Genomic DNA, 27,048 nt, shown 5'->3' with positions numbered 1-27,048 from the left:
CCCCCTTCCCGGGGGTCCCGAGGCCGCGTAAAGTGCAGGGCGGGGGGGGGGGGGGTCCTGGGGGGGTTTCTGGCCTTTTGAGGGGTCCCTGGGGGAGGGATTCGGTGCTGGAGGGGGGGTGTGTGTGTGTGTGTCTTTCCCTCTGGGGCGGTGGGGGGGGTGTCCCAGGCTTTGGGGGGGACTCCAGGATGCTCCAGGAGACTGGGGGGAGGGGTCTGGGGGGTCCCCAGGATGCCCTAGTACCTGGGGGGGGATCCTTGCCCTTGGGGGTTTCCCCCGATGCCCTAGTACCTCGGGGGGGCCCACCCCTGGGGAAGGGGGGGGCCCAGGATGGCCTCGTACCTGGGGAGGTGGCCAGGGGGTTCCCTGCCCTTTGGGGGGGTCCCTGGGATACCCTAGTACGTGTGTGTGGGGGTCCTTGCCCGTGGGGGGGGTCCCCGGGATGCCCTAGTACCTGGGGGGGGTCCTTGCCCTTGGGGGGTCCCCCCGGGATGCCCTAGTACCTGGGGGGGGTCCTTGCCCTTGGGAGGGGTCCCCAGGATGCCCTAGTACCTTGGGGGGGGTCCCGTCCCTCGGAGGGGGGGGGCACCCCAAGTCCGTCCAGCGAGCGGAGAGGCACGGGGGGGGGGGGCCCTGGCAGTGAGGCAGCTGGCGGGGGGGGGGAGGGCTGAGGTGTGCGTGTGGGGGCACCGCTCAAGCCCCCTCCTCAGAGGCAGCGCAAGGGGCTGGGGGGTCCCCGGGGGGCCTCCCGCTTTCGGGGGGGGGGGCCGGGCAGACCACATAACGCCCAGGAGCCCCCTCGGGTAGGGGGGTTGCGGGGGGGTCTGGGGGATCCCCCCCATCCTTGCTTAGGTTGGGGGGGGGCCCCCCCAGTGGCACCCCCCTCCTCCATGTTGACATAGAGGGGGTCGGGGGGTGTGGGGGGGGGGCAACCCCCGCAGGGCGGCTTCCAGGGCCCCCCCCAGCTCCTCGAAGCTCGGTCGCTCCCGGGGGTCCACAGCCCAGCACCGGCGCATCAGCTCGTACCTGGGGGGGAGCACCCCCCAAAACAGCCCGGGGGGCGGGGGGGTGTCAGGATCTCATGGGGCTTGAAGAACTTAGGGAGCTTTGGGTGGGGGTCTTGGGGGACTCAGAGGGGTCCCAGGGGCTGGGGGGGGGGCTTGGGGGGTGTCCCAAGGGGATTGGGGGGGGGGGGGGCTGGGGGCGATTGAGGTCCCAGGGGTCTGTGGGAGCTCCTGGGGGGATCTGGGGGGTTCCCAGGGGCTTGGTGGGTTTGGGGGGGGGGGGGGCATGGGGGATGCGGGGGGTCCTGGGGGGCACTCACGACAAGGGAGGGAGCCCGCAGATGGTGGCCCTGGGTGACACTGGGGATATGGGGGGTGGCAGCAGACTGGGGGGCTCTGGCAGGTATTGGGGGGTCCCCAGGGGGTGTGTGTGTACACTCACAGGTGGGGGGGGCAGAGGGGGGGGGGGCCGCAGGCGGTGGCCCTGCCGCAGGTAGTCGTAGACCTCACTGTTCTCCACCCCGGGGTAGGGGGTCTGGCCCCGTGTGGCGATCTCCCACATTGTCACCCCAAAGGACCACTGCGGGGGGGGGGGGGGGGCAGGATCCACCTGCACCCCCTACACCCCCAGGATCCCCCTGTACCCCCTCATTCCCCCCCCAGATCCACTCACACCCCTGATCCCCCCACACCCCCCCCGGATCCCTCAGACCCCCCTGGGATCCCACCCCCTGTCCCCCCCCCCAGGATCCACCTGCACTCCCTGATCCCTCCGCAAAGATCTACTCACACCCCTGATCCCCCCCAGGATCCCCCCAGGACCCCTCAAACCCCTCTGGGATCCCACTGTCACCCCCTCCCTGCCCCCCCGCCCCCCCTCAACCCCCCCAGACCCTCCCATCCCCCCAGGGCCCCCCTGATCCTCCCCCCCGAAGATCCACTCACACCCCCTCAAACCCCCAGGACCCCTCAAACCCCCATGGGATTCCCCCAACCCGCCTTTATCCCCCCCCCAGGACCCCCCCATCTCCCCCAGGATCCCCCGATCAACCCCCCACGACCCACCCAGGATCCCCCCAAGACCCCCCCCCCCCCCGCATTGTCCCGGGGGGGTGGGTGCTGGGCGGACACGGGGGTCCCGAGGGTCTCACCACGTCGCTCTTGGTGGTGTAGACGCGGTCGGCCAGACTCTCCAGGGCCACCCACTTGACGGGGACGGGGGCCACCCGGCCCTGCCGGTAGTATTGGCCCCCCCCCATCTGCTTGGAGAGCCCAAAATCCGCCACACACACCCGCAGGCGCTCATCCAGCCTTGGGGGGGTTGAGGGGGGGTGTCACCCCATCACCCTGTCACCCCATCTCCATCCCAGCCCCATGGCCCCTTCCTCATCCCCATCCCCATGTCCCCACATCCCCATCCCCGTTCCCTGCTTGTCCTGGTCCCAGTTCCCATGTCCCCAGCCCCATGTCTCCCCATGTCCCCCAGTGTCCCCACCCCAGCCCCACGTCCCCCCCCCATGACGCCATGTCCCCATCCTCATCCCCCTTCCCGTCCCATCCCCGTCCCCATCCCCACGTCCCTGTGTCCCCGTCCTTCTCCCCACCATCCCCTTCTCCCCAGACCCACGTCCCCAAACGCCCCCGCGCCCCCCTCATCCCCCCATGCCCCCTGTGCCCTCCCTGTCCCATGTCCCCCCATATCCCCGTGCCCCCCCCATGTCCGCACATGCAGTTCCTGGCGGCCAGGTCACGGTGGACGAAGTTCCTGCGGCTCAGGTACGCCATCCCCGCCGCGATGTCGGCCATGAACCCCACCAGCCTCCGCGGTGGCAGCGCCTGGGGGGGTACCCCATTCAACCATGGGCCCCCCCTCCCCAGGGACCCCATATCCCCCAGACCCCCCCTTCTCCTTAGGCCCCCAGAGGCACCCCCAGCCCCACCAAACACCCCCTCCAAGACCCCCCTCACCCTCCCCAAGCCCCTCAGACCCCCCCTGAGCCCCTCAGACCCCCCCGAGCCCCCCAGGCCCGCCCTGAATGCCCTGACCCACCCAGACTCCCTTGAGCCCCCTTGAACCCCAAATCCCCCCCAATCCCCCCCAGACCCCTCCAAGCCCACCCTGAGCCCCCTAGACCCCCCCAGACTCCCTGAGCCTCCTCTTACCCTGTCCCCTTGATCCCCCCAGACCCCTCCAAGCCCCCCCCGAGCCCCCCAGACCCCTCCCCAACCAGACACCCCCCCAAGACTCCCCAAGGCCCCTTGAACCCCATGTTCCCCATACTCCCCCTGGATCCCCACCCTCCCTGAGCCCTCCAAGCCCCACTAAGCCCACCAAATCCCCCAGACCCCCCTGGGATCGCCCCTGCCCCTGAGCCCCCCAAAAGCCCCCCAGACCCCTCCCCGGCTGACCACGGGACTGTCCCCAAGGCGGGAGTAGAGCAGGAAGCTGTGCAGGTCCCCGTGCTTCATGAAGGGCAGGATGACGACGGGCGCGGGGAGACCCTCGGCACCCCAACTCTGCAGGCACACCCCTGCCCCGGGGGGGTCAGGCCCACTCGCTCATCTGGGACCCTCGTGACACCCCCCACCCCCAAAAGCACAACAGACCCCGAATGGGGTGCACACCCTCCTATGGGGTGCAGACCCTAATACAGGGGACAAATCCAGTGTGGGGCACAGACCCTAATCTGGGGTGCAGAGACTAATATGGGGGGAGACCCCAACGTGGGGTGCAGACCCCTGTTGGGGTACAGACCCTAATCTGGGGTGCAGACCCTGAATGGGGTGCAGACCCTAATACAGGCAGGAGACTCCAATGTGGGGTGCAGACCCTCACATGGGGTACAGACCCCTATTGGGGTGCAGACTCTTTGGGATGTGCAGATCCTAACAGGGGGGTACAGATCCCTATGGGGGGTGCAGAACCTGGAATGAAGCCCCAGTCCTGAACCCCATTGGGGTGGGGGGGTGTGTCTCGGCAGCCCCCCCATCCCCATGGGGGTCCCTGTGAGGGGGGGGTCCCTCACCGATCAGCTTCATGACATTGGGGTGGTCAAACTCCTTCATGCAGACGGCCTCGCTGAGGAAGTCTTCCAGCTCCCCCCGGGTGCAGATGGCAACTTGGGGGGGGGAGTAGGGGGTCAGAGGGGGACCTGTGGGGTCTTGGGGGGTCCCGGGAGACCCAGGAGAAGGGGGTGCAGGGGCGGGGGCTGCGCTTACTCTTCATCGTCTTGACGGCGACTTTGAGGACGCAGTTGTCCTGGTTGAGCTGCCCCTCCATGACAGACCCAAACTCCCCTGTGGGAAACAAGGTGGGGGCGAATCTGGGGGTGCCATGGGGTGTGGGGGGGATGACCCCACTATGGGGGTGGCCCACAGGAGGGCGACCCCGGTGACACCCACCCTCGCCCAGGGTCTTGCCCAAGGCCACGCGGTGTCGGTCGACCATGACGTCCCGCAGCTTCTCCTTCAGCTCCTCGCTGATGCCCAGGCTGTTGACTGTGGGGACGGGGCGATGGCACCGCTGGCGTCACCGCTGGTGTCACCGCTGGCACCCCGGGGGACCGCGGGTGGCATCACGGCAGGCACCCCCCCCGGCACGGGGACGGGCATGGGGATGGCACCGGGGAGGGTTGCGGAGGGACGGGGAGGACGACATGGGGACAGGAGGGCACAGTGCAGGGGGATGTGGTGCATAGGGATGGGGGGACAGGGAGCGTGGGGACATGGGGACACTGTGAGGGGACAGGGGGACATGGGGACACAGTGCGGGGGGACATGGGGACACTGCGAGGGGATAGGGGGACACAGTGCAGGGGGACATGGGGACAGTGCAAGGGGACAGGGGGACAGGGGGACATGGGACAGGGGGACATGGGGCAGGGGGATGTGGGGACATGGGGCAGGGGGACAGGGGGATGTGGTGCATAGGGATGGGGGGACACGGTGCATGGGGACATGAGGACACGGGGACACTCACGCGTGGCCTCAGTGGTGCGGCGGCTGTAGGAGCTGCGCACGTGGTATTGCACTGCTGGCTCCCCGCGGGGCGCGAAGGCTTCCCTAGGGGGGGACACACAGTGGCTGCAGCACAGTTGGTGGGGTCGGGGGGCTGTCCTGCGCCAGGGGGTCCTGCTCACCCAAACCGCGTCTCCTTCCGCCGGCGCCGTGCCGCCAAGATGCCCAGGGCCAGGGCCAGGCTGGCCAGCACGGCGAGGGCCAGCACCACCAGCCACCAGCCCCGTGCCAGCCCCGGTGCCGGGAGCACTGCTGGGGATGGTGGTATGTCAAGACGGGGGGGGACATGGCCACCAACACCTGGCCCCCACCCTGGCTGTCCCATCCTCATCCTCATCCTCATCCCATCCCCATCCTCCTCTCCATCCTCATCCCCATTTCCATCCTCATCCTCACCCTCGTCCCATCCCACCCTCATCCCCATCCTCATCCCATCCCATTCTCATCCCCACCTGCACCTTCATCCCATCCCCATCTTCATCTCCATCCTCATCCCCATCCCTGTCCCACGCCCATCCTCATCCTCATCCTCATCCCCATCTCCATCCTCATCCTCACCCTCGTCCCATCCCACCCTCATCCCCATCCTCATCCCATCCCATTCTCATCCCCACCTGCACCTTCATCCCATCCCCATCTTCATCTCCATCCTCATCCCCATCCCTGTCCCACGCCCATCCTTATCCTCATCCTCATCCTCATCCTCCTCATCCTCATCCCCATCCCATCCCCGCAGGCTCCTCACCTGGCTGCGTCTCCAACGGTGTCTCTCCAGCTGTGGCAACAGAGGACATTGGGGACATGGGGACGTCAAGGGGACAAGGGGATGTTGAGGGGGGAAGATATTGGGGGGGACGGGGACAACAAGGGGTGGGTGTGATAGGGCCAAAGACATGGGGATGCCAGGGACAAGGACACGGGGGTGATGGGGACGGGGTTGTGGGGGTGCTGGGGATTTGGGGGTGATGGGGACGAGGACATGGGGGAGATAGGGAGACGGACACGGGTGACGGGGATGGGAATGTGGGAGTGATGAGGACAGGGATGTGGGGCCAATGGGGACAAGGACATGGGGGGACAGGGACGGGGATGTGGGGGTGCCATCACTCACAGGCGAGCAGCAGGATGGGGGGGCTCCAGGGTCCGTCCCCCGCCCCTGTGTAGGGAGACACGCGCACCGACAGGTTCTGCACGGCCGGCGCCAGCTCCAGGGTCTTCTCCTGCGCCAGCCCCACGTCCACCACCACCTGCCAGGGGACACACACCGGGGGGGCAATCTGGTGACAATGGGGTGAGCAATGGAGTGCAGGGGGGGTGCAGCGGGTTGCAGAGGGGAGCAACGCGGTACAATGGGGTGCAGGGGGAGCAATGGGGTGCAGGGGTTGCAGCAGGTTGCAGAGAGGAGCAATGGGGTACAATGGGGTGCAATGGGGTGCAGGGGGGTGGGCCATACCTCGGGGGCATGGGCGCTGCGGTAGGCAAGCCGGTACCCCCGCAGGACCCCGTTGAGGTGCCCCCGCGGTGCTGCCCACCGCACCCGTGCCCAGTTGCCGTCCCGCTCCGCCGTCACGTTCTCAGGGGGGGCACCCGGCACTGGGGGGGGTGTGTGTGTGTCAGCTGGGGGTCCCAGGCATCTGGGTGCCTGGCCCCCTCTCCCCATGGGGATCCCAACACCCCAGTCCCATGAGGACCCCCGCATTGAGCCCCCCCCCCCTAGACCCCATTCTTGAATGGCATCCCCACATCCAGCCCCCCCAACCCTAGCCCCCCAACCCCATGAGGATGCCCACATCCATCCCCCCCCCCCAGCCCCCTGTTCCCCAATGGCACCCCTACATCCAGTCCCCCAACCCCATGGGGACCCCCACATCCATTCTCCTCCCCCAGCCCTCTGTTTCCCAATGGGAGCCCCACATCCAGCCCTATGGGGACCCCCCCCCCCCCTCAACTCACCACCCTCCAGTGTGGCCATGGGCACCCAGTGGGTCCAGGGCGAGGGTCCGTGGGTGCTGCGGCAGGAGACCCGCGCCCGGTAAGCAGCGAAGGGCTGGAGCCCCTCGATGCGGTGGGTGAAGGGGGGCACGGGTACCACCCGGTTGTAGAGCCCCCCCAGGGGGACGCTGCTCAGGTCCTCGTCCTCAGCCACCGCCTGTGGGGACACGTCACCGGGGACCCCCCCCAACCCTCCGAGCCTGGTCCCATGGGCACCCTGACTTCGGAGGACACCCCTGACCCCAGGGACACCCCGATCTTGGGGACACCCCAACCCCAAAGATGTCCCCACTGGGGACACCCCTGGCCCCATTGATGCCCACACCTTGGGGACATCCCTGACCCCAGGGACACCCTGACCCCAAGGATGTCCCCACTGGGGACACCCCTGGCCCCATGGACACCCACACCTTGGGGACATCCCTGACCCCAGGGACACCCCAATCTTGGGGACACCATGACCCCAGGGACTCCCTGACCCCAAGGATGTCCCCACTGGGGACAGCCCTGGCCCCAGGGATACCCCAATATTGGGGACACCCCGACCCCAAAGTTGTCCCCACTGGGGACACCCCTGACCCCGGTGAAACCCCAATGGGGATGTCCCCAGCCATGGATATACCCCCAAGCACCCCCTGGGGTAATTACCCCCCCATGCCCTCCATGTTCCCAGTACCCCCCATGCCCCCCTGTACCATCCATGCCCCACATGCTCCCCCCCGTCTCCAGTGTCCCCCATGTTCCCCACACCTCCCACATCCCCCTGTGCCCCCCCCGGTGTCCCCCCCCATACCTGGACGGTGCAGAGGCGCAGGGGGGTCTCCCCGCTGGCCCCCGGTTCCCAGGTCACCTCCAGCCAGTGTGGCCCCCTCCTCACCAGTCCCAGGTTTTGGGGGCGCTGGGGGACCACTGGGAGGGGTGGGAGGGGGTAAGTGGGACCCCCCCCCTTGCCCCCCTCCCAATTGTGCCCCCCCACTCACCGGTGACGGTGGCGGTGCGGGAGGTGGTGACACCGCGGGCGTTGTGGGCTTCACAGGAGAAGGAGCTGCTGCGGTTCAGACCTGGGGGGGGCATGGAAAAAAGGGGGGGGGGAGTCTTGGGGGGGGTCCCCTCCCCAGCATGGCCTTGGGGGGGGCATGATGGGGTGCAGGAGGGATGGGGGGGCATGAAGTATGGTGGAATGAGGGGGTGCAGGTGCGCAAGGCAGGAGGCAAGAGGGATGGGGGGCACAAGGTGGGGGGTTCAGATGCATTAGGAGGGGGGCACGGGGGGGCACATGCGGGGGAGCAGGATGGGACCCGTGGCCTTGGTAGGGTGCAGACCCCCCCCTCCCCAGCCCCTCCCTTCAGCCACAGGCTGGCGGGGGGGGGGGGGTGAGTGGGGGGGGTCTGGGGGGCTGCCAGGACGCCTGGGTCCCCTGGGGTGACTCACGGTGGCGTCACCTCCGGCCACCCGCTCCCCCCCCAAGGCTGAGTCACCCGGGACAGGGCGGCCCCCCCCCCCCCCCCCCCCCGCTGGCATGGCTGGGTGGGAATGACTGACCCCCCCGAACCCCCCAATGCCCGGGCTTCAGCCCCTGTCACCCCCAAACCCAGCTGCATCCTGACCCCCCCCAATGCCCCCCAGCCCCCTAACCTCCCCATTACCCCCAGCCCCCCTTTGCCCCCCAGTATCCCCATTGTCCCCCAGTCGCCCATTGCCCCTCAACCTTCCCACTGCCCCCAGCCCCCCATTGCCCCCCAATGTCCCCATTGTCCCCCAACCCCCTGTTGTCCCCCAACCTCCCTGTTGCCCCCAGCCCCCCCCATTGCCCCTCAGCCCCTCTCACCGGGGACCAGCAGCGTGGAGGGGGCCCTGGCCAGGGGGTCCAGCAGAGAGTTGAGGGGGGCCCCATCCCGCAGCCAGAGCAGCCGCACAGGTTCGGGGGGGCCCCGGGCACCGCAGCTGAGGTTAAAGGGGGTGTCGACCCCCACCTCCAGGTCCTGCGGCTCCTCCAAGAAGAAGGGCAGCCCTGGGGAGGGAGGGTGATGGTTAAGGGGGTGCCAGGGACCCCCATGGGTGCCCCCCCACCCGTGGGTGCTACCGCTCACCCGCCAACTCCAGGTGAGCCTCGGTGGACAGGAGCTGCTCCCCGCCGGCGCGTGCCCAGCACCGGTAGCGCCCAGCGTCCGAAAGTTGCATGGCCGGGATGCTGTGGGACACCGCACCGTTGGGCACCGCGCAGCATCACACAGGGCAACACGGCACCGTACGGTGCAACATGGTACGGGGCAACATGGCACGGCACGGTGCGACACGGCATGGCAAGGGACAACACGGCACAGTGCAACACGGCAAGAGGCAACACGGAATGGCCTGGCATGGGGCAACACGGCACTGTACGGTGTGACGCAGCATGGGGCAAAATGTCACAGCACGGCGTGACATGGTATGGCATGGGGCAACAGGGGATGGTGTGGCACGGCACTGGGCGACATGGCACGGCGTGGTGTGACATGGCGTGGGACAACAGGGCCTAGGGCAACGCAGCATGATCTGGCACGGGACAACACAGCACCATACAGAGCGACATGGCGCAGGGCAACACAGGACAGCATGGTGTGACATGGTGCAGCAAGGGCCAACACGGCATGGTCTGGCACAGGGCAACACGGCACGGCATGGTACGGCGTGGGGAGACATGGCATGGCGTGGCGTGGCACAGGGTAACATGGCACAGGACAACAGGGCCTAGGGCAACATGGCATGGTACGGCACGGCGTGCCACAGCACCGAGCAACGGCATGGCATGGCACAACACGTCATGGGACGACACGGTGCGTCACGACGCAACATGGCACGGCACAGAGCAACATGGCACAGGGCAACACGGCCTGGTGTTATGCAGCACGGCACGGTGCAACGCGGCACGGCGCAACACGGCATGGCACGGGGCAACACGGTACGGCGAATTACGGTGCCAGCCGTGCCGCCGGCGTGGTGCGGCCCACCTGAGCTGGCTGGTGGCCAGCCAGACATCCTCGCTGAGCGGCACCTGGGCCTGGTCGCTGTCAGCCAGCTCCAGCGGGTGCCCATCCCGCTGCCAGCCCATTTCGGGGGGCTCGCCGGCCCCCCGCACCTGGCACCGCAGCCGCACCGTCTTCCCCAGTGAGGAGGTGACATTGGAGGGGTTTTCCAGGAAGGACAGGGCTGGGGGGGGACGGGACACCGGGGGGCCTCAGTGGGGGTCTCCTGGGACGCCTACCACCCGCCGGGACCCCCACCGCCCTCTGGGACCCCCACCGCCCTCTGGGACCCCCACCAGGACCCCGCCACACCCCCGGGGACCCCCAATGCTCCCTGGGACCCCCACCAGGACCCTCCACCCCAGACTCCCACTGCCCTCTAGGACCCCCCCCCCCCCCAGACTCCCACTGCCCTCTAGGACCCCCCACCCCCCAGAACCCCCACTGCTCTCTGGGACCCCCCCCACCCCCCCAGTACCCCCCTCATGGGACCCGCACCACCCTCTGGGACCCTCACTGCCCCCCAGGACCCCCCAGCCCCCTGAGCACACCCCAAGTGCTGGGGGGGGGGAGGCCATCGTGCCTCCCAACAGGAGGTTGGGGGGCACAGGGACACGGACACCCCATCCCGGACACCTGGGTCCCCGGGGCAGGGGGGAGGGGGGCACGGCGGGGCGTGGGAAGGGAAATGGGGGGTCACGGCCCCGCCGCGGTGCCCCCCCCCCCCCACCCCGCTCCCCCGGGAGCCTTCAGGCATCCCTGGCATCTGCCCCCCCCCCCCCCCCCCCCGCCTCCACGGGGCCGGGGGGGTTCCGGGGGGGGGGCCCGGCCGTGGTCATCGCACACCCACCACCAGCCCCCCCCCCGGCCATAACCAGCCCCAGATGTCTGGCCGGGACGGCGGGGACGGGCGGTGGCCCCGGGCTGGGGTGGGGGGGGACACGACAGCATGGCCCCCCCCCCTCCTCCTCTGCTGGGGGCGGGGGGGCCGGGCCCCTCTATGGGGCTAGCGGGGAGATGGAGCAGCCCCGGGGGAAACTGAGGCACGACCGGGGACACCCGCCCCCCCCCCCCCCGCAAAGTGATCCCCCCGAAAGGACCCTCCTCCAGCACCCCCCACCCCCCGCCGCCCCGCCGGCAAAGTGTCCCATCGGAAAGTGGGTGCCCCCCCTCTCAAAGTCCTTCTCCCCCCCCCTCCGCCCCCCCCCCCCCCAATACCCTTTACCGGGACCCACCCCCCCCCCCCCCCACTTTACCACTCACCGGGCGGGGCCGGTCCCGACCCCAGGGCGGCGGCCACCAGCAGAGCCAGCACCGCCGGGGTGACCCCCCCCATCGGCACCCACCGGCACCCACCGGGAGGGGAACGGAGCCGCCGGCTGCGCCCCGCGGTGCCGGGACGGGCAGGGGTTAAGGGGGAGGAGGAGGAGGAGGAGGAGGAGGAGGAAGGACGGGGATGGCGGAGGAGGAGGAGGAGGAAAGTTTTTGCCGGGACGCACCGACCGCGCCCGAGGGGGATGGCGGGGGGGGGGGGGGGGCGGGACCGGGGGGCGCCCGAACCTGGGATCGGGAGGGGGAGGGGGGGGGAGGAAGGAGAGGGAGGGGGGGGGGGTGTGGGAGTGGGGGACCCCGAATAGGGACGGGGACGGGGGGGATGGAGGGGGGAGAGCAAACCGGGATGGCGGGCGGGGGGGGGGGGGGGGGGGGGGGGCTGGACTGTGAGTGGTGGGCACTGAAACGGGGAGGAATGGACATCGAGCTGGGACCGGGGGGGGGGGGGGGGCTGAACAGGGACAGGGGGACTGAGCCGGGTCCAGGGGACCCCAAACTGGGACCAGGGGACAGCAAACAGGGGCTCGGAGGGCTGGACTGGGACTCGGGGGGGCTGAACCCCAAACTGGGACTGGGGAACACCAAAAAGGGGTTGGGAGGGGCTGGACTGGGACTGGGGGACCCCAAACTGGGTCTGGGGGGGCTGAACCGGGACCCAGGGACCCAACCAGGGTGGGCTGAACCGTGGGGACCCCAAACTGGGACCAGTGGGAAACCCCAAACTGGACATGGGAGGCACCAGCGGTGGCTCAGGCAACACTGGGGGTCCCCAGCCCAGCGCTGGCATCCACCCCCCGGGTGCGACCCCCCCCACCTCCAGGGCCAGGGGTGTCCAGCCCCTTGCAAAGGGGTGGGAGAGGAACTGGGGTGCAGGGGGACCCCGACTTCGGGCCCCTTCTTCCTCCATGTCTCATACCGAAAGGGGAAGGGGCCGGAGGGAGCAGTGGCCCCCCCGGCCCAGGCCGGATCCAGCCTGCCTGCTGGGACTTTCAGCCCAGTTATTTTTACCCCTGCCCCCCCCCCGCTCTGAGGGGACCCAGCACCCTGGGGGGACCCCTTACCCACCCTCATCAATAAGGGACCCCCCCCTCAAGGAGGAGGGCGAGGGGGGTCCCCCGGGGGGAGGTCTCCAGGGCTGTGGGGACCCTCGTTTTGGGTGTGGGGAGTTTGCACAGGGTCAGCCCTCTGCACAGGCAGGGGGGTCCCACCGAACCCCCTCCCCGACACCCCAATGATGCCCATGTGCAACACCAGCATGCCCCGTGCAAGACTAGTGCAAGGCTTGCACGCCCCGTGCAAGGCCAGCGTGCCCCGTGCGAAGCTAATACACTTCGTGCAAGCCTTGCACGCCCTGCACCATGCCAACGCTCCCCGTGCGACACCGACAGGCCCCGTGCGACGCCACCGGCCTCGTGCGACGCCACCGGCCTCGTGCGAGACCGCGGCACCGGGGCTTGCGCCAGCGTCGGCGCGTTCCTGCGCCGGAGGAATTTCCTGCCGCCCCCGAGTTGCTGCTTTGGGCTGGTGGCATCGTGGCCCCCCCCCTTCCCATGCTGGGGTGCAGATCCAGAGGATCCAGCTGCAACCCGTGGCCAAGCAGCACCCACCCTCAGCACCCAGTTCACCCCAGTACCCAGTCTGCACCCCTCCCACCACCCAGTTCCCCCCAGCACCCAGTTTGCAACCCCCCCAGCACCCAGTTCCCCCCAGCACCCAGTTCCCCCCAGCACCCACTTTGGATCCCCTCCCCACCACCCAGTTCGCTCCAGCACCCACTTTGCACCCCTTCCCCACCACCCAGTTTCCCCCAGCACCCAATCTGCACCCCTCCCAGCACCCAGTTCACCCCAGCACCCAGTTTGCCCCCTCCCAGCTGCCAGTTCACCCCACCACCCAGTTTGCCCCCTCCCAGCACCCAGTTCACCCCAGCACCCAGTTTGCCCCCTCCCAGCTCCCAGTTCACCCCACCACCCAGTTTGCACCCCCTCCCAGCACCCAGTTCACCCCAGCACCCAGTTTGCCCCCTCCCAGCTCCCAGTTCACCCCACCACCCAGTTTGCACCCCCTGCCCACCACCCAGTTCCCCCCAGCAGCCAATTTGCACCCCCCCACCACCCAGTTCCCCCCACCACCCAGTTTGCACCCCCCCCAGTGGGGGACACGGGGCTGGGACAGGGATGGTGCTGGGGACGGGGACGGTGGTGGAGATCCGGGGTGGGGATGGGGCTGGGGGTCCAGGGGGGGACACCTGGGGCTGGTATATGGGACACGGGACACAGGATGGGAGCAGTGATGGGGACGCAGGGTAGGGACAGGGCTAGGGGTACAGGGTGGGCACGTGGGGTGGGGACCCGGGATGGGGACATGGGATTGGGACATGGGATGGGGACCCAGGGTGGGGACAGGACAGGGGATACAGGGTGGGGACCCAGGGTGGGGACAGGGACAGGGCTGGACCACGGGCTGAGTCAGAGTCCCCCCAGGCTGCAGTAGCAGCTGCCCCAGGGCTGGGGGGGTCCCAGAGCCCCCCCCAGGGTGTCCCCCTCCACCCTGCCGCTGAGCGTTCCACCACAGTCGTCCCCCCCCACCGTCCCCGCTGCTGGGAACTGGCTGTGCTCCCGGTGACGCCGCGGGCTCCGGGCCAGCGGGGCCAGATCCGGGGGCAGCCATCCTCCCCCCGCCACCGTCACCGCAGCCACCGGGGACGAGGATGAGGACGGGTGCACCGGGAGTTTGGGGTGCACGAGCGACTCCCACCTGGACCCCAGCCCTGCACACACCCCCCGTACCCACCCTCCTGCCCCACCAGGGATCTGCAGCTGCGGGTGCCGTGGGGTGCCGTGGGGTGCCACGAGGGCTGCGGGGTTCCCCAGGCACCCATCCGGCAGCGGTTACGGCCGGGTGCGGCGCAGGGAGCGGTGACGGCAGCCTTGGCGCGGCACGGGCTGACATCAGGCCGCCGGTGCGCGCCAGCCCAGCTGCGGCGAGGCCGAGAGGGGCCATGTGGCCCTGCAGCCATCTGGCATGACCGGGACAGACCGCTGTGCCGCGCTGCGTTGTGCTGCACCCTGATGTGCCATGCCAAGCTGCGCTACACCATGCCATACTGCACTGTGATACGCCATGCCATGCTGTGCCATGCCATGCTGTACCATGATATGCTGTGCTCTGCCATACTGTGCCATGCCATACTGTGCTGCACCATGATACGCCATGCTGTGCCACACCATGCCATATTGTGCCATGCCATGCCATGCTGCACCGTGCTGTGCCGTGCTGTGCCCTGAGCTGGCGGGGCAGCACCGAGCTGTTCCCGGGGGGTGTTAAGGGAGGTGGGTGCTGGGGGGGGTGCAGCGATCCCTGTCTCTGTGTTCCCTCCCCGGTGCTGCTCCCGTCCCCTCCGGGCTCTGCCTGACTCTGCAGCCCCTGCGGGGGTATGGGGGTGTGTGTGCACCCCTGTGGCCCCCTGTGCCCCTTTTCTAGTGCCCCATGTGTGGCACAGCGGGGGTCCAGGACCCCAAGCATCATCTCGGGGGCACACAGTGTGCCACCCTGGGGGGATGTGGGGGGGACGGGGGGGGACACAGGACCCTGGCACCGCATCTGCTCCCCGTATCCCATCAGGGTACAAAGCCATGCAATGCCCCAAGCTGAGTGTGCAAAGCCATGCAAAGCCCTGAGCCGAGCTCAAGCCCCAAAGGGTTGGATCCAGCGCTGAGGCTGTGCAGAGGGGTTGCCAACGGCTCATGGTCTGCCAGGCCTTCGTCCTCCTCCTCCTCCTCCTCCTTGGTTCCGGTCTCCTCTCCCCATCTCAGCTTTGGGATGGAGGGGTCAGAGCTGTCCCCCCCAAGGGCTCGGGGTTCTCCCCCGGCTGTGGCCGGTGGGTCCAAAGCCTGCAGGACCCCCGGTGCTCCAGCTGGGCAAAACCTGTACCCAGAGCCAGAAGAAACTACCGGCACCTCACTGGCGGCTGCCAAGGACACCACGTGCCTGGCAAGGGGACATGGTTTGCCAGCAAAGGGGCGGGTGTTGTGATGAGGGGACGGGGACTGCAACAGGCGAAGGGGCAGCTGAGGGTGCTCAGAGTGCCGGTGGCTTCTGGCACTCACCGCGGTGTGGGGAGGGCAGAGTCCCCTTTGCTCCCCCCACCCTCCCCCTGGCCCGGCTCCAGGTCCCCGACACACACAGCGAGCAGATCCCCAAAGGTCATCGACCGTCTGGTAGCCCCAGCCACGCCGCTGTGACCTCTCCAGTGCCGACAGACTGTCCTTCTCACTGCCGAACCAGGCACCAGCAGCCATGGAGCCGGTGGGCACCGTCACCACCATCCTCCTTATCCTGGTGGTTGTGGCCCTTGTGGCCGGGTGGAAAAAGGAACGGCGGAGCCAAAATTACCCGCCGGGGCCGCTGGCGTTGCCGGTCATCGGGAACCTGCTGCAGCTCAGGGCTGCCAACACCTGCAAGACCTTCCGCAAGGTGAGTGGGGGGGCCAAAACCCCCGGGGTGCCGATGCCGAGACCCCCAGGGTGCCGTGACCCACACCAGGGTGGGGGGTTGTCGCTTTGTGCCGCAGCTGAGCAAGAAGTATGGCCCCGTCTTCACCCTACACTTCGGCTCGGAGCGGGCGGTGGTGGTCTTCGGCTACGAGGTGGTGCGGGAGGTTTTGCTGAACCGTGGGGATGAATTCACCGACCGGGGTCGGTTCCCGTTGACGGAAAAATACAAGAATCTCGGCATCTTCATGAGCAACGGGGAGATGTGGGCGCAGACCCGGCGCTTCACCCTCACCACGCTGCGGGATTTTGGCATGGGCAAGAGGAGCGTGGAGGAGTGGGTCCAGGAGGAGATGGGGCTGCTGCTGCAGGAGCTGGAGCAGACCAAAGGTGTGTGGCGGGGTCGCGGTGGAATCATGGTGGAGCAGGAGAGGGGGATCCGGCCCTGCCATCGTCACCATCCCCACTGCCACAGGGCAGCCCTTCAACCCTGCCACGCTGCTGAGCGCAGCCGTGGGCAACACCATCAGCCGCATCCTCTTCGGTGAGCGCTTCGGCTATGGCGACGAAGAGTACCGCCACATCCTCCGGTGCCTTGCCGAAAATTTCCGCTTGGAGAGCTCCGTTGCCGGGCAGGTAAGACATTTTGGCAGGGAAGGGGGGGAGGGGACCCTCTGGCCCTGGCCTTGCCAACACTGTGCCAACTCACCGGCACCGTACTGCCTTGCCGGCATCATGCTGCCTCGCCGGACTCAATGGCACCTCTCCGGCATCCATGCCACCTGGCTTTTTCCTGGCAGCTCTACACTATCCTGCCCAGCTTGATGAATCACCTGCCCGGCCCCCACCAAACCTACTTCCAGAACAATTCCATCATCGAGAAATTTTTGGCCAGGAAAGTGGCGGAGCACGAGGCCACCCTGGATTTGGCAGCACCCCGGGATTTCGTGGATGCTTTCCTCTGCAGGATGGAGCAGGTGGTGTGAGGGGACCCCTGAGCATCATCTTGGGGGGGGACGGACATGACACCAGAATGTGGTGTGCCATCCCGGGGTGGGGGGGAAACGACATGGGGCTGGGGGGAGACAGGAACCTGGGATTTCATGGCCACCCTGGGATTTTGGGGACACTTTCCTCTGCTGGCTGGAGCAGAGGCAGGGGTGTAACTCCCTCCTCTTTCCTGTACTGTCCCGTCCCCCCCAAAAAAAATCCAGGAGAAGGGGAACCCCGGGACAGCTTTCAGACGGGACAACATGTATGTGACGGTGTTTGACATGTTCATATCCGGGACGGAGACCACCAGCATCACCCTCTGCTACTGCCTGATGCTGCTGCTGGAGCACCCCGAGGTGGCAGGTGGGAGGCATGGCCATGGGTGCTGGGGGGGGGGGGGGGGAACAGACACCCCCCACCACCACCGACCTCCACCCCCTCAAATGCCTTCCTCAGAGAAGGTGCAGCAGGAGATTGAGCGGGTGATGGGGAGGGAGCGGAGCCCCAGCCTGCAGGACCAGGGGGCGATGCCCTACACCGAAGCTGTCCTTCACGAGACGTTGCGGTTCCTCGACCTCATCCCCCTCGGCTTCATCCGGAGGGCGAAGAGGGATACGCAGCTTGGTGGCTTCATCATCCCCAAGGTGCTGCTCATTAGGCGAGGCTGATTCCTCATTAATCGCTCCCAATTAATCATGGATTGCACTGCTCGATCATTGATCATCAATCGCACAACCCTTCAGCAACGCCATCGGTTAGAAATCATTCTTAACCGCACGATGTTCTGCATTATTGGCTATTAATTGCATGATGTGCTTCACTACTGCTTATTGATTGCATGTCCACATGATAATCATTGATTGATCGTCCGATGTGCTTCATCATCGATCGACTGCCCCACAAGCTGCATCAGTGCTTATCAACAGTGCTGCATGCTTAATAATTGACTATTAATTGCACAACCTGCTTCACCCTCGCTTATCAATTGCTCGTTAATCATTGATTAGTGTTTGCACAGCCCTGACTTTTGATTACTGATGGCGTGGTGTGGTTAAGCATTGATTACGGCCCCCCCACAAGCCGCAGTTGGAGGCTGGGGGGGGTCACCCACAGCGTCCCCCTCCCAGGGTTGCACCATCTACCCCATCCTGAGCTCAGCCCTGCAGGACCCCCGCCACTTCAAAAACCCTGAAGCCTTCGACCCCCGTCACTTTTTGGATGAAAAGGGGGGTTTCAAGAAAAGCGAAGCCTTCATGCCCTTCTCTGCAGGTGGGTGGCACATAAAGACCCCCCCACCCTGCATTGGGGACGGGGACACCCCTAGGTGACCCCCCCCCTTCTCTTTTCACCACAGGGAAGCGTATGTGCCTGGGGGAGAGCCTGGCACGGGCGCAGCTCTTCCTCTTCCTCACTGCCATCCTGCAGCGTTTCCAGCTCCGGCACCCCCCCGGCTGCCCCCACCTCGACCTGCGTCCCGAAGTCAGTGGCATCATGAACATCCCCCGGCCCTTCGAGCTTTGCTTCTGCCCCTGCTGATGTGCTCCCCCCCCAACCCCGAGGTGCCACATCACACCCCAGGATGGAGACCTCCCCCCTCCCTCAATGCGTTTGCCCCCCCCCTTCACAGCGTAATGGCTTGTCCCCTCCATAAACAGCATTTTCCCTCTGCAACCCACAGCTGTGGCTCTGTGTCCCCCTCAGAGCCCTCCCTGGGGGGGGGGGAGAACGACACGAGACCAGTGACCCAGGTTGGGAGGGGGAGTCTCGGTGACCCCAAACAGGAGTGGGGTCCCCCCCTGAGCCTGTGGAAGCAAAGACATGGGATGCGTGGGGGAAAGCAAGGTGGGTTTACTTGGTGGGGGGGGTTCAACGGGGAATGAGGGAGAGGCGATAGGGTCGGGGGATGTTCCCCAACCCGCTGGATTCGGGGGTGATGTCAATGGTGGCCCGGTCCTCCTCCGCCTTCAGCTGGAAATGCTGGAGGATACTGGTGAGGAAGATGAAGAGCTCCATCACAGCCAGGCCTTCACCGAAGCACATGCGTTTCCCTACAAGACAATGGCCGTCAGCGTCTCTTACCAGTAGGCTGGGAGTGGTCTGTGGCCTCGCACCCCCACCCCGTTCCTCCTCCTCACCTGCGGAGAAGGCCATGAAGGCGTCGTTACGTTTGAAGCGTCCGTTCTCATCCAAAAAGTGCCCAGGGTCGAAGGTCTGGGGGTTGGCAAACTGGCTGGGGTCAAACTGGGATGTGCAGAGCAGCGGGATGACGTTCATGCCCTGGGTGCAGTGGGAGAGGGGGTTAGGGGGACCACAGCACGTGGGGAGAGGGCTCCTGCAGCACTCCGGGGACATGGGGGGCCCTGACATGGTACCCCAGGGATGCTGCGGTACCCCAGGGATGCTGGGGGCCCCAGCGTAGTACCCCAGGGATGCTGCAGTACCTGATGCAGCACCCCAGGGATGCTGCATGCCCGATGGGGTACCCCAGGGATGCTGCGGTACCCGATGGGGTACCCCAGGGATGCTGCGGTACCCAATGGGGTACCCCAGGGATGCTGCGGTACCTGATGCTGTACCCAAGGGATGGTGAGGCACCCTAGGTATGCTGCAGTACCCCAGGGATGTTTGGGGCCCCGATGCAGCACCCCAGGGATGCTGCAGCACCCCGTGGCCATCGCCCACCTGCCTGCCGCGCTACCTTGGGGATGGTGTAGCCCCGGAGCTGGACGTCCCGCGTGGTGCTGTGGGGCACCGCCATGGGAACGATGTCAGCAAAACGCTGGATCTCGTGGATGACAGCATCGATGTAGGGCATGCGGCTCCGGTCCTCCATGCAGGGGCTGCGGTGGCGACCGATCACCCGGTCGATCTCCTCGTGGAGCCGGGCTGGGGATGGGGAGGGGGGTCAGTGCCGTGCCACCCCCCTCCCCGCCACCCTCTTGCCGTTCCCCTGGTACCTTCCACCTCGGGGTGCCGGAGCAGAATCCGGAGCCCGTATCTGAGGGTGGAGCTGACGGTCTCAGTCCCCGCAAAGAAAAGGTTGACGGCAGTCTTGGAGAGCGTGTCCTCGGTGAAGTGGGTGTCAGGGTTCCCCTTCTCCTGGCGAGAGAGGGGGAGAAGGGTCCCCCCTGGGTTACATGCCAGCACTGATGCCGGTTTTGGCACCCCGTGGGGAAGTTTGGCACGCTGGGGATGAGGCGGGTACCTGCTGCATCTTCAGGAGGAAGCAGTCAATGAAATCACGGGGATTTTGGGGGTCCAACGTCTGCCGGTGCCTCCGCACCTGCTCCCCCACGAATTTGGCCAGCCGCAGGTAGTTGGTGTAGATCTGCTGGTGCGGCCCTGGCACAAACCGCATGATTTTGGGGAAGATGAAGAGCAGCTGCAGGAGGAAGAGACGGTGAAATGGGTGGAGGGAACATGAACCAGGGAAGGCAGCGGCGGGGGGGAGCGGAAATTCCCACCTGCCCCCAAGTTGAGCTCATCAGCTTCCAGTTGGCATTGATGAGCCCCATGAGGGTGAGGAACTGCTCGTCCCCGTACTCGAAGCGTTCCCCGAAAACCAGCCAGCAGATGATGTTGGAGCCGGCACAGCTGAGCAGGAAAGTGGGGTCGAAGGGCTGCCCTAAAATTGTGTGGGGGTGGGAAGCACAGCATTAGGGCAGGGGGGGTGGAAAAAGCCCTGGGGGGGGGTTCTCCGGGGGGCCATACCTTGGGTCTGATAGAGCTGTTGGATCAGATGCTGGGCTTCATCGCGGACTCGCTCCTCGGCACCGCGCTTGCCCATTCCAAAGCTCTTCAAGGTGAGGATGGCGAAGCGCCGCAACTGCCGCCAGCGTTCCCCATTCCCGTAGACGATACCTGGAATTGGGGACACCCCCCACCAACAAAAGGGGGTCAAACACCAGCAACGGCTCCCCAAAAAGCCCCATGGCAACATCGTTGGGGGGGGGGTCTCACCGTTGCCCCGGCTCCACTGTTGGACAGCTGCGAAATCACCGCGGCCGCTGAACTCCTCGGCATGGTCGATCAGAGCTTCCTTCAACAGCCGGTACCCAGAGAGAACGACGCAGGGCCGGGAGCCCAGGTGGAAGGTGAAAATCTCACCGTAGGTCTCGCCGAGCTGTGGGGAGAAGGATAAGGTTTGGGGGGGGGCGGAGGGGGACATCCCAGCCTTGGGACCCCCCCCCAAATTTGAGTTCCCCCCTCTGCGGGACTCACCTTGCAGAGGGAAGCGATGAGCTGGGTCACCTCCACTTGCAGCACATTCCCCAGGAAGGGTACGGGGGTCGGTCCAGGGGGGAGGTTGCCCCCCCGCCACCGGCCCCGAAGAAGCAGCAGCCCCCCGACACCCAGCACCAGGGCGATGCTCAGCACCCCGCTCGCCTCCATCCTCCTCACCTTGATTTATAGAGTCGTCCCCCCCGCAACCTCCCCGATTAATCGACCCTGGAGGAACCGTTAGTGCTGGCATCCCTGGGGGGCTCTGCACCCCCAGACACCCCAGGAGGGACGGACAGATGGACAGTAGCCCTGGTGCCATTCCCCTGCAGCTGTTTGCAGTGGTTAATGATAAACCCATGTGTGCCACCCCCCAGCCCCAACCCTGGACACCCCCCAGGCCATGGTGGGGCTGGTCTGGGAACTGGGTCCCCAAAACCAGGTATCCCCCCAACTTGAGAGCAGCCCAGGAAGGGGCAGAGGGGAGCACACTCCCCCCCCCCCCCCCCCAGGACCCCAAGGGTGACAGGAGGTGGCACATGGCAGGGGGGCAGACAAAAAGCTGAGGGGCTGTAGCTTGGGGATGGGGGGGCACCCCCAAACCCACCCCTGCACCCCAACAGCACCCTATGGAGGGGCATTTGGGGCAGGTACACCCCACCCTGGTTGCTCACACCCCCCGCCCCCCCATCCCAAAAGAACCAAACAGTGGAGCCGCGCACTGGAAAACATTAATACTTTATGTACGAGAGTCACATTTTCACAGCCTAGAGGGGAGGGAAACTTGCTTTTTTTGGTGTTTCTTTTGCCTTTTTTTTTTTTTCTTTTTCCAGAGGGGGGGAAAAAAAAAAAAAAACCAAAAAACAAATTGGGACACAGCTCTGGCCCCCCAGGAACCCCCCCACCCTGGCAAGTGCAATAAATAACACAAAGAGAAGCAAAAAAGAAACGCATGCCCCCACACACATACTTTGGGGTGGGGGACGGGGACCTGGGTGGAGGTGGACGGAGCTGGAGGGAGATGCTGTCCCCAGAGAAGGAGGGTGGGGAAATCAGAGCCCCCATGGGTGCCTGGGACCCCCACCCCCCAGCCCTGAGGGGCTCATCCTGCAGGGAGGAGGCAAGGGGGGGTCTGGGGACAGGCAAGTAGCTTCCAGCGCAGGCAAGTGAAGTCCCTGTCCCCCACTCCCTGAAGTGACAGTGGAGGGTTTGACAACATTGTGTCCGTCATGTCGTCCCCTCCAATAAAAAAAATTAAAATCCACCTTTTCTCGCATGGTGGTGGGTGGGAAGTGGAAATGCAAAGTGGAGACACGCACACACACACAAAAAAAAGGCAAAACCCAGGAAGCTGGGCAGGGACACCCCGCCCTGCCCCAGCACTTGGGGATGAGCCATCCCTCTTGGCCACACTGCAGGGGGGGGGCCTGTCCCCCCACTCTGCGTGAGGCGGGGACCCCCGCTTCATTCAAGCACCCCAAAACGTTGCCAGTAGCATCTTGGAGGAGTGTTTTGTTTTTAAACAAGCTGAATAAAACCCAACCTGCTCGGGGGGTGTGCGGAGGGGGGGACGACACACAACATAGCCCAGCAGGCCGGCAGCTGCGGTAGAGGGGGACAACGAGCAGCGGGCAAGGAGTGTTTGCCAGAAGCCACCTCAGTCAAATACAATCAAAACAAGGCATTTGCCATGGAGGTAAACTCAAGAGTCCCGGGGCTTCTTGGGATGAGAAGGGAGCAAATGGTATGGGGGGGGGGGCAGGGGCACGCTCCTGGGGAAGCTGGGGGGGCTCGGCGAGCGAGGCACGTGGTCCTGGTGGCAGGGAAAAAAGAAAAACAAATGAGAAAAAAAAAAAACAAATGAGAAAAAAAAAAAAAGAGGTTTGTAGTAATGCCGTGACACAGTGGGTGTCATCCAACCCCTTCTCCCACGGCCAGGGTGCAAGCTGGGGGGAGGGCCAGCTCCCCCCACTCCCGGTGCAGAGGTCTCACCTTGGGCACAGGCATTTAGCAACTGCACTGCTGCCGGCTCTGCGCCTGGGCTCCCCGGGGCTGCCGCAGCTGGCGAAGGGAGGCATCTCCGTACTGAATCCCTGAGCCCATCCTCTCCGGGTCAAGTTCACCTGAGTCGGATGGAAAAAGCCCGGGAGGGAAGCAAGGGGAAGGATTAAGACCTCTGCTGGGATCCAAAATCTCTGTCCCAAGGACCCAAAACCTCCCAGTCCCCCGGGGACCCTTCCTTCCCCACCCTGGAAAAGCCAAATCAGAGCTGCCGTACCCGATTCAATTTTGTTTAATATGGTCCTCGCACATTTTAAGAAGGCTTCTTCCACGTTCTCTCCCGTCAAGGCGCTGGTCTCCAGGAACATGAGCTCTGGTTAGTAAGAAAAGGCTCGTTACTTCGACCATAATTAGCCCCAGGATGCCACGGGAGCCAGCGTTTCTCTCCACATGCCTCACCATTCTCTTGGGCAAAGCGCGAAGCCTCCAGGAACGTCACCTCCCGGTCGGCGTCCAAATCCTTCTTGTTCCCGCACAGGATGATGACGATGTTGGGGCTAGCGAGGGTGCGGGCGTCCGTCAGCCAGTTGGTCAGCGCGTTGTAGGTCTCCCGGCTGGATGGGGGAGGGCAGAAGCAGGAGGGTGGGGTGCCAAGCCCCAATTTTCCCCAGCACCAAGGGGGTCAGGGCTCCGCGGCCGGGGAACCCACCTGGTGATATCGTACACAAGCAGTGCACCAGCTGCACCCCGGTAGTAGCTCCTAGTCACTGACCTGAGGAGGAAGAGGAGGAGAGAGGAGGCACAAATGAGAGAACCGTCCATGTCCCCCCCCTCCAGTTTGAGATCGGGGGCCCTCTTCGTGGGCTGCGCTGCCTGGAAGGGAGAAAAAGCTCCACAGATGACTCAAGCAGGGACAGGACTGGTCCCAACCAGCATTATTAGGAGCCTCGTATCAAGCAGGATGCCAATATTCTTATTTAATTGCTGGGTGAGTTCCGGTCCTCTGGCACCCTTGGTTTGCCGAGGAAACCTCTGGAGAGGGATCTGGACAGGTTGGATTGATGGGTTGAGGAGATTCAACAAGGCTGAGCGCCGGGTCCTGTGCTTGGGTCACAAGAGCCTCAGGCTGGAAAAGGATCGGCTGATGATGAGCCAGCAGTGTGGCCAGGTGGCCAACAGCATCCTGGCGTGTATTGGGAATAGCGTGGCCAGCAGGACTAGGGATGGGATCGTCCCCCTGTGCTCAGCACCTTGACTGGTGTGGCTTTTGGGCCCCGAGAGAGAGACTGATGTGCTGGCACCCAGTTTCCTTTTGGAAAGGGAGTTTAAAAAAAAAAAAAAAAAAAAAGAGAGAGCAAAAAGCCCCCAAAAAGCCAGCAGACATTGAAGACAAGTGTTTGTGCACACCTCCGGCACCACGAGGTGGGTTTTTTTTTTTTCTTTACCTGAACCTCTCCTGCCCGGCTGTGTCCCAGATCTGCAGCTTCACTGTCTTCCCGCCGACGTTGACAACCTTAGAGCCAAATTCCACCCCGATTGTATGGTTTGAATCTTGTTTGACTGCAGAAACAAGAGGTGCCCAATGTGCTACTGGCTGGTTACGAAAGAACAATCGGGCTTCCCACCATGCCTGGGATCTCAGCTCCTCGGGCAAATCCCACCGTGCTCCAGCACGACTTTGCCGCCTGGATTATCCCCTGGCAATGGGAAGCTCGTTACAAGATGATTTTGCAAGCGAGGACCGTGCCAGCATACGTGAAATTAAACCCGCAAAGTGCCGAGGAGGAGGGGTGCCTGGCATTTCGCTTCCAATTAAGCGAGCTCAAAGCCTTCCTCCGCCCCGTTACAAAAGCAAATCGAAGGTTTCAGAAAAGAGAGAGGCAAAGTTTCAGCATTTTGTGGCAAAGCTCTGTTTATCCACCAAAGCGTAAAAGCTCTTTTCCAGTGCTGGGCCTGGCAAGGAAGGGTTGAGGCTCCAGAACACAAAAAAAGACCAACCCCAGCAAAACAACAAACCCCACTTTTTTTTTCCACTGGCAAAAGGTCCCGCAAAGAAATATTTCGGCAGTGTTTTCCAGCAGCCTGAGAGACAAATCTGGTCAGGAGAGAGCCGGCGCAGCAGCAATAAAACCCAAAATAAACCAACTTACATTTGTTTTCGATGAATTGATGGAGGAGGCAGGACTTCCCTGTGCCGGCACTCCCTATCACAAGGAACTTGAAGAGGAAATCTGAAGCGAAAGTTTAAAAAAAAAAAAAAAAAGGTGTTTTTACACTCAAGGTGTGTCAAGCAGCGGCGGGATGGGGGGGAACAGCCGTGAGGAGCAGCCCCCACAGAGAGGAACGACCTCAGGGAAGCGATTTCACACCTGGCTCCGCTCCCTCCCTTTGAAACACAGCAAAAAACACCCAGAAAAGCCCCAGAGAAGCATTTTTTGCCCTTGATTTGGTGCCCGGCAAAAGCAGGAGGCACCGAGAGGGCCCCAAATCCCCCATGTGCGGAGTGTCACCTCCCAGCATCAGGTCCCCTGTGAACCTTTGTGGCCTGGGAGGAAAGCGGGGGGGCTGTGAAGGGCAACACCCCATGGCCGCTTGCCCCATAAGTACCCTATAGAGGCCTCAAGTGCCCCCCACCTGCCCTGCACCCCTACGCAGAGCCCTGCATGCTCCCTGTATGGCCCCATCCCACAGAGTTCCAATAGACCCATACCCTGCAGGGCCCCATATGGAGCCCTATATGCTCCCAATAGGGCCCCCATCCCACACAGGGCCCCACAGACACCCCCCCCCCCCCCCATCCCACACAGGGCCTCCCAGTCCCCCTATAAGGCCCCCATCCCACACAGAAGCCCAATACACTCCCTACAGAATTCCTATATTCCCTATAGGGCCCCACAGACACCCCCCCATCCCACACAAGAGCCCCACAGATCCCCTATACGGCCCCCATCCCACACAGGGGCCCAATACACTCCCTATGGGAACCCTATATTCCCTATAGGGCCCCACAGACACCCCCCCCATCCCACACAGGAACCTAATACACTCCCTCTGGGGGTCCTATATCCCCTGCAGGGCCCCACAGACACTCCCTCATCCCACACAGGGCCCCACAGACCCCCTGTATGGCCCCCATCACACACAGAGGCCCAATACACTCCCTATGGGAACCCTATATTCCCCATAGGGCCCCTCAGACTCCCTATGGGAACCCTATATTCCCTATAGGGCCCCTCAGACACCCCTTCATCCCACACAGCGCCCCACAGACAGCCCCCACATCCCACACAGGAGCCTAATACACTCCCTATGGGGCTCCTATATCACCTATAGGGCCCCACAGGCACTCCCTGCATCCCACACAAGGACCCCACACGCTCTGTATAGGGCCCCCATTCCACACAGGGCCCCACAGACACCCTATAGGGCCCTGCAGACCTCTCCCCCATCCCACACAAGAGCCCCACAGACCCACTATAGGCCTCACCAAACACCCTCCTCAGCTCACACAGGGCCCTACACACTCCCTACAGGGCCCCCATCCCACAAAGGGCCCCACGGACATCTCCCCCCATCCCACACAGGGGCCCACAGAGCCCCTATAGGCCCCACAGAACCCCTGTAGGGCCTCCACCCCACGCAGGGCCGTACACACTCCCTATAGGGACTCTATTCCACATAGGGACCCCCTACCCAGCCCTGACATCCCCCTACCAGGCCGGCTGGAGCCCCCCACGGGATCCCCCCCGACCCACCGTAGGTCTCGGACATGGCTGGAGCCGCCGGGCCGGGCCCCGCCGCCACCGGGCTGTACGGAAGGGAGCGGGCACAATATGGCGGCGCCCAGGCGAGCCGCTTCCGGGTTCTGCGCGCCTGCGCGGAGAGGTGTGCACAGGAGAAAGGCGGGGCCAGGCTCCAAGAAAGAAGGCGTGGCGAAGACACGTGGGCGGGACTAGGGGGGCGCCAGGATCCTCGGTCCTAAACTCCGCC

The 27,048-nt window shown here is 65.0% G+C and overlaps 4 protein-coding genes across 6 annotated transcripts; 1 reads left to right on the top strand and 3 right to left on the bottom strand.

Moving 5' to 3' along the window:
• Nucleotides 1–473: 473 nt before the first annotated feature.
• Nucleotides 474–11,483, bottom strand: AXL (AXL receptor tyrosine kinase). 2 transcript variants are annotated; one of them, XM_049796582.1, is made up of 20 exons: nt 11,282–11,483; nt 10,004–10,202; nt 9,104–9,204; nt 8,842–9,024; nt 7,994–8,074; nt 7,807–7,922; nt 6,975–7,170; nt 6,475–6,614; nt 6,133–6,268; nt 5,767–5,796; nt 5,144–5,270; nt 4,984–5,066; nt 4,407–4,502; nt 4,224–4,301; nt 4,031–4,123; nt 3,414–3,535; nt 2,731–2,840; nt 2,156–2,315; nt 1,447–1,584; nt 474–1,026 (listed from the first exon to the last, which is right to left on the bottom strand). In XM_049796582.1, the coding sequence occupies exons 1-20, from the start codon at nt 11,352–11,354 to the stop codon at nt 694–696; spliced, it is 2,595 nt and encodes an 864-aa protein (XP_049652539.1). In that variant the 5' UTR covers nt 11,355–11,483; the 3' UTR covers nt 474–693. The 2 variants fall into 2 exon arrangements, with proteins under 2 accessions (XP_049652539.1, XP_049652538.1); XM_049796581.1 differs by having other exon boundaries at nt 5,144–5,273; nt 11,282–11,482.
• Nucleotides 11,484–15,577: 4,094 nt separating this feature from the next.
• On the top strand, nt 15,578–18,444 carry LOC126036613 (cytochrome P450 2H2-like). Its single transcript, XM_049796591.1, has 8 exons — nt 15,578–15,826; nt 15,924–16,233; nt 16,319–16,479; nt 16,644–16,820; nt 17,058–17,199; nt 17,293–17,480; nt 17,964–18,105; nt 18,191–18,444. Exons 1-8 carry the CDS (start codon nt 15,650–15,652, stop codon nt 18,370–18,372), a joined length of 1,479 nt encoding a protein of 492 aa, XP_049652548.1. The 5' UTR covers nt 15,578–15,649; the 3' UTR covers nt 18,373–18,444.
• Nucleotides 18,445–18,643: 199 nt separating this feature from the next.
• LOC126036614 (cytochrome P450 2F3-like) lies at nt 18,644–21,384 on the bottom strand. The gene is made up of 9 exons (XM_049796592.1): nt 21,058–21,384; nt 20,797–20,959; nt 20,548–20,697; nt 20,301–20,461; nt 20,042–20,218; nt 19,794–19,935; nt 19,535–19,722; nt 18,972–19,113; nt 18,644–18,884 (listed from the first exon to the last, which is right to left on the bottom strand). The coding sequence occupies exons 1-9, from the start codon at nt 21,226–21,228 to the stop codon at nt 18,703–18,705; spliced, it is 1,476 nt and encodes a 491-aa protein (XP_049652549.1). The 5' UTR covers nt 21,229–21,384; the 3' UTR covers nt 18,644–18,702.
• Nucleotides 20,876–27,016, bottom strand: RAB4B (RAB4B, member RAS oncogene family). 2 transcript variants are annotated; one of them, XM_049796614.1, is made up of 8 exons: nt 26,814–27,016; nt 25,209–25,289; nt 24,504–24,618; nt 23,768–23,830; nt 23,518–23,672; nt 23,336–23,431; nt 23,050–23,180; nt 20,876–20,959 (listed from the first exon to the last, which is right to left on the bottom strand). In XM_049796614.1, the coding sequence occupies exons 1-7, from the start codon at nt 26,827–26,829 to the stop codon at nt 23,065–23,067; spliced, it is 642 nt and encodes a 213-aa protein (XP_049652571.1). In that variant the 5' UTR covers nt 26,830–27,016; the 3' UTR covers nt 20,876–20,959; nt 23,050–23,064. The 2 variants fall into 2 exon arrangements, with proteins under 2 accessions (XP_049652571.1, XP_049652570.1); XM_049796613.1 differs by lacking the exon at nt 20,876–20,959 and adding an exon at nt 21,777–22,870 and having other exon boundaries at nt 26,814–27,015.
• Between the last annotated feature and the right edge of the window lie 32 nt (nt 27,017–27,048).

This window comes from Accipiter gentilis, chromosome Z (genome assembly GCF_929443795.1).
Source record: "Accipiter gentilis chromosome Z, bAccGen1.1, whole genome shotgun sequence".
Lineage (NCBI taxonomy): Eukaryota > Metazoa > Chordata > Aves > Accipitriformes > Accipitridae > Astur > Astur gentilis.
Note: the sequence above shows the minus strand (reverse complement) of the source record. Positions and strands in the feature narration are given on the sequence as shown.